Below are 6,300 nucleotides of genomic sequence, written 5' to 3' on the forward strand. Positions count from 1 at the left end.
AACCGTTATTGGGGTTAAGAGTTCTAAAGTGGTTTAATTTCTCGTTGAGATCTGTAAACATGAAATGACACATTTTGGAGCTCTTCAATTGACAATTAAATGCTCACTGGCTTTGCATATTCAATGTGTTTGAGCTTTGGCATTGAAATAAGCTTTTTTGTTTAGTTTTTAAGCAACATGTAGGAAATGAATATGTCACCATCCTTTAAGTCATGTTGAGTTTTTTCTGCATAACTGCTCTAACTCTTTATGTCAAGTGAGCAGCTCCTGGATGTCTTTTTTATCATATCATATCATATATCATATCATATCATATGTAGAAAACATGCTCTTGTTCAGAAATCAAAATACTGGAGGATTAAAAAATGAGTGAACTCTTTAATTCGTTTAAAATAGTCTTTCACCCTGCTTTGTAGTGGTTTATTCTCCATGTTTGATTGGTAGAAAGTTGAAAAGCCAATGACCGAGAGAAACTAGTACTAAACCAAATGTTTTTGTCTTCTAATGTACAGTTGGCATTGGTGATATAAGATCTCTGTAGTATGCACTTTTGTAACAGTCTTCTTTCTCTTGCTGAATGGTTCTAGTTGCTTTACCTTGGAATGATTTTCTCTTGAGAAGAATGACCTTTTGTTAGACTTAAACAAAATGTTATTGTTTTCTCAATGCTGATTATAAGTGCCCATAACAAAATGCATCGCACACTTTTCTCACAATCAAGAACGCACTGCTGCTCATTACATGTAAGTTAGGCAAACACATGTGGATGGAGAATGTTGTTTTTATTAGTCTTTAATAATAATTTGGCTCATTCAGGTAAAAGATGGCAAATTGCTAGATGAAATGGCAGTCGGCATCACTGGGCTGGCAAACAAGGTAGGATGGGCAGACCTCTGCCACGGTGTACCAGCAAAACCAGTCTCCTGAGTCCGATACAGCAGCTCTGATCCATACACTGTATAAAAGAATCAGACGTAGTCACTGTGACTACACCATTGGTTTGGGGGAATACTGTTTTGAGGGCTCGAGTTTGTTTATTAAGCCGTTGCTATCTTGTTCTTTTTAGCCAAAAATGACCATATTTGTATAAAATGGTGGTTCTAGACTCTGGGGACACCATGCTTGCCCACCTATACCTTAAACCTCACTGCATCAGCCTTCTGGCTTTGCCATGTTCATTTGCTGCTAACAAAGCAAACTCCCAGAATTTGTGGTAAACCAAACACAAGTTCACAGCTATTTAAATATACACAGTGCCATGAATATTTCTACGTCTCTGTCGTACCTTATAGGTCACCGTGGCATTGACTTATCAATCACAAAGATGCCCAGCCCTAAATCATAAATCATCCCCTACTTTATCGCCAATTTTACTCTAAATGGGACCATAATTTACAAAATGAGCATCATCCTGCATTGAAGAAGACTTGAAACGAGCAATTGAGACCATACTTTCAACAGAAAAATGTTCATTGAGATAATGAACAAAGTGGGAAATAGGGCCATTTTCTCATAGGCTTCTCTACAATTGGACTTCTTCTTGCTACCAGTGAACTTGCCCCCTGCTGGCCATTAGAAAAAGTGCAGGTACTTTTGCATTGGCTTCACTTTCCAAATGCAGAGGCTCTGTCCACTATTTTTATACAGTTTATGCTCTGTATAACACTAACTTAACACCTTGGCGTCTTAGTGTAGAGCAGCAAAATCTGCAGATGCAGCCGCAGCACCCCGACATGACACTCAAAGGAGACTGGTTTTGCTGTGATAATGAATGTTTGAACAATTCTAATTTCATGTCATCTCTCATTTTTCTTGCTGCCATTTTTAATCTGGTGGTGAGTACTTGGTAGTCGGCCTAAAGTGTTTGAAGCAGTTAAAATATTACTGAAAATAGATTATTGTTTCTAACTGTTGCTAAAACTAGAAATGCAATATAACATTTTAAATTGTTTGTTTATATTTAGATTCATTCAATTAATTTCTCTATCATTACTTGTTGAAAACTGCATACCAGACGTGTCAGCTTGTTTTCTGTTCTTTAGGTTCAGGGAGCAGGTTCAAAATTGACTAATATCTTCATGGGGAAAGCGGAGGATGGGTAATAATAACTTCATACAATTCTGAATCTCCTACATACAAAGTCTGTTGTGTTGTGTGATTTTAATCAGAAGCAACTTGAACTATTCAAGCATGTTTTCATGTTTTGCCTGTGTACAGGTCTGCTGGAGAGAGCTACCAGAACATGGATGCCACTGAGGGATATCAGGGCAGTTCTAGCCAGCCTGTCTCAAAGGACTTCTGGGAAACCTTTGGCAGCAACAACTCCTTAAAGGCCAAGAAATCTCCGAGCAGTGACAGCTGGACCATCGCAGATAATTCTGCAAAGAAGAGCTCTGACAGTTGGGACAATTGGGGCTCCGAAGCAGCGTCCAACAACAAACACAGCACAGAGGAGAGCTGGGAAGCATGGGACAACAACTGGGAGAACGCAGAGGGTAAGACGAAGAAGAGTCCCACAAAACCTGCTGAGGAAACCTGGGATAATGCAGACTGGTAGTTACCATATAACCATACATCTCATCACCTTTTTCTCCACTCTGGCCTTTTCCCTCTGTTTCTCTCTCTGTTCATCTCACTGGCACTTTTAGGGAAAGAGCTGCGTCAGCTCCGTTCCTGTCAATTCATTCAAAAATATATTTAATATAAACCCAAGAAACAATTAATAAAGCCCAGGGATAAATTGAGTTAATTATTAATGGATATTCTTAAAATGTACAACTATACTGACTCAGTCATGTATTTTATTGTAAATTACCTTCATCACAAGAAAATATGAAGAAATCAGTGTAGATATGATCATAGCTTTCTGGGCTCCCCAAATATAATACTCTTAATGGTGAATAACCCAGTGTTCATACTAAGGGTTTAATGGTACCAGTTCTCAATTCACCACATAAAGAAATGATGCATGACAGAGAAAATCTAACATTGTAAATATCAATTATTGTAAATACAGTATGATTGACTAAACACTAATGACATGATTATTTGTTTGTCCAATCAAATTGATTTGCTCTGCCCCTGGACCTTTTGCACATTTTGTTCTTAAGGTTTTGATACTGGAAATAATCTTTGAAAAATTTGGAGCCCTTTCCATGCTGTGGTTCAAAATATTATATTAAATTGAGAAACAAATAATCACTGTAACACATTTGCATATCAATGTGGATTTGTTCAGTTTAAATTAAATAATCTATGTGTAATTGAGTTACAGTAAATTACCTTTTTAGTATTATTATTATTATTATTATTATTTTTTTCTTTTCTATTAAAGGACCAGTGTGTAGGATTTAGTGGCATCTAGAGGTGAGGTTGCAGATTGGTGAACCGCCCTCCACTCACCTGTCCCTTTCCAAGCAGTTGAAGAACTTATGGCAGCCGTCACATAACTTAAAAACCGAAAAGCCCATCTCTAGAGCCAGTGTTTGCTTTGTCTGTGCTGGGCTACTGTAGAAACATGATCTTTAATTTAGGGTGATTATGCACAAATAAAAACAAACAAAAAATTATTTAAAAAAATATATATTATAATTCATTTCTGACGACAGATTTCCCCTAAATCCTACACATGGGACCTTTTTTAAAATGTGCAAAAAGTCCATGGGTTTAAAAGCAGAGAACTGCTGATACAATATCATGTTATCAAGACCAGAAAATGGACGGGGTGCTTAAAAGTTGAATTCCGTGTGTCCTCAGCCAATAAAGTTGATCAACAATCCTTGATCCCTTTTTAACGGTAAAGTAGTGCAGTTGCTTTAGGGTAAATGCATGTATTGTATCACAATGTTGTCATACTGACCTAAAACTTGTCAAAGTGGATGTGTTTAATTAAACATTAGTGAGACGTTGAAGCTGATTTTGATTGGTTGACACAATAGTGTGATTTCACCTTGATTTTTTTCCATCTTTACTGTCTGTTAACAAGACCTGTCTGAGACACTTATTCAAACATTCATTGCAAAATTAAATAATTCTTCACACATCCTCACATCCTCAACATAATTTTCTGATTTTTTTTAAGTTATGCAACTCCACAAGTAATGTTTCTTTGTACTTTTTTTTCACCTCACAGCTTAAATTAATGTGTTTGTATGGAGAACTCAAATTAACTGCCAAAAGTTGATCTACTGGGGGAGAGGCGGGGGTTATAGTTTTTTTGTCTTTTTCTTTTTCCGACCTTGAAGCTGGCTGATTACTATTTGAATAAAATCTTTCAAATTCACACAGTCATGGCAGACTGTAATAACTCATTCTTGTAGCCAGTGATCAATGTCTCTTATTCTGAAAAACCACTTGTTGGACATCAGCAGTTGTTTAATCCATAACTTTGCAATTTCATTTTCAAGATGCGACATTTGGTATTTTTTAATAATTGGTGTCTAAAAATGATATATAGATTAATGTAGATAATTGCACACAGACGTCTCTTATTGCAGGTTGATATACTGTGTGTGCTGTGTGCGAGTGTGGAGGTTGTGTTAAATAACTGGACAAAGAGGTCGACTATGTTGTTAACTGCATGGTGTTGCCTGTGAACCTGTAACTTGTGACCTCAACTGAACTGACAGGTCATTGTAAATTTCATCTCGTATGAAGCAACTCTGTGTGATCTGTTCTCCATCTGTGTTATTGCAGCACTTTTGTCATTATGCATTGTGAGGACTTGATGTCACAGATATCTTCACACTTGTATTAACATCTAAATTGTGGAGTATGTTAATGAGGCTCATTATATGCTGCTGGATGCTACGTTCATAGTTCTCCAACACTTGTTATGAATTAATTTAATCAACCCAGTGCACCCCTCAGTCAGATCAATGGCAGCTGCACTCACTTTGTTAATCGTAAATGCAAATGTGTCATGAAAGGCTCATTGTTTTAACAAGTAGGGATGTAATAAGCAAGAAATAGGGTTTTTTACAAGCCTCTGGTAATCTTAAAATTCTAATGAGCCATCAAGTTTTAGAAATAGGCCAATATTTTAGAACGTAACCTCCCCATGTGGCCTTTAATTCTCTACAACAACAGCTGTTGCGACTTTGTCATACTGTAAATGAAGTTTAATTTGCCTGCACATGTAATAATCTACAGATGCCCAGTCTTCATAAATGATGCAAACCAATTACACTTAACTCAAGTGTTTTGATAGGTCTACATTTTGTTGGAAAACCTACAACAGAAAATAACAATAACATTAATGATTAATGTGAGAGACCACTTAAAGGTATACTATGCAGGATTAGCCTAAAAGTATAGATTGAACAGGAATAATTCCTCTTAATCATCACTTATGACCCACTAGAAGTGTGTAGCAGAGTCAGTATCTGCAGCGAGCCAGCCCTCTGCATGCATTTTCTCTTTTCATTTTGTTGTGTTTGGGATGTTTCTGGGTGTAAGCATTTAGGCACTAAGCTCTGAAAATGGCTACCACAGTGCCAAAAAAAAAAAGCAAATGTAGCGAAGCAAAATGGCAAGAGGACCAAGGTTGTTCCAAAAAGAGTTAATCTGGGGTCAGAGTTCAACTTCGATTGAGCCAGGGAGGGGCCAAGTTTGAATGTTGTGTTTACAAACCCTAAACAACAATTCCTGCATATTATCCCTTTAATATCCTCAGTTTGCACCTGATTCTTTGAGGCTTGGTGTCTGTAATTATCTGCCAGTAGATAATTACTAACTGCTCATTGAGCAGTCTACCAGTGCAATATAGCTGCTGGATTGTTTATTAGGTTGTTATAACATGTTGTTGTACATCTATAGGCAGTACTCATTGTGCCTCATGATTGCTAAACAATATTACTTTATCAAATGTTTTAAGGTGTGAAGACTATTTCTTGGAAGCTTTATTCCATGCCCATTTCCTACCTCTAAGAAGTCTTCAGTTTACGGACAAGTTTTCAGTAGTAAACAGGCTTCTTGTAGGCCTAATTATAGCAGGTTTTGCTGTGGCTCATTTTGTCTTTGCTGAAAGAAGTGTGTTAAAGCAGAGCAACAGAGATGGGTCAACAGCATTAGTGTGTTCTCAGTTAAAGTGCAATGATGTAAAAACAAAAAGATCACTCCTGAAACATTTGTGTCGCTGAACCGCTGCAGTCATGTGTTCATGTGGTTGAAAACCTTAAACGGCTGTGATTGCTTTCTGTTTATACTGATATCAGTTTGCTTGTGTGTCTCTGATGCAGTGAGGTGTACATGTCAGTAAATCCACATATTGTTACCCTCAACCTTCCTTATATTACTGAA

The 6,300-nt window shown here is 37.1% G+C and overlaps 1 protein-coding gene across 5 annotated transcripts in view; it reads left to right on the forward strand.

Annotated features, from left to right (window-relative positions):
• The window catches only part of arfgap1 (ADP-ribosylation factor GTPase activating protein 1), a 14,523-nt gene extending 8,223 nt beyond the window's left edge, over positions 1 to 6,300 (forward strand). For 3 of the 5 annotated variants that reach the window (XM_059328642.1, XM_059328645.1, XM_059328643.1), the window contains 2 exons: positions 2,049 to 2,098; positions 2,218 to 6,300. In XM_059328642.1, coding sequence (XP_059184625.1) covers positions 2,049 to 2,098; positions 2,218 to 2,557 — 390 coding nt within the window. In that variant the 3' untranslated portion in view covers positions 2,558 to 6,300. Of the gene's footprint in view, positions 1 to 816; positions 877 to 2,042; positions 2,099 to 2,217 lie in introns of all 5 variants that reach the window. The other 2 variants (XM_059328640.1, XM_059328641.1) reach the window with 1 other exon arrangement.

This window comes from Centropristis striata, chromosome 3, assembly GCF_030273125.1.
Source record: "Centropristis striata isolate RG_2023a ecotype Rhode Island chromosome 3, C.striata_1.0, whole genome shotgun sequence".
NCBI lineage: Eukaryota > Metazoa > Chordata > Actinopteri > Perciformes > Serranidae > Centropristis > Centropristis striata.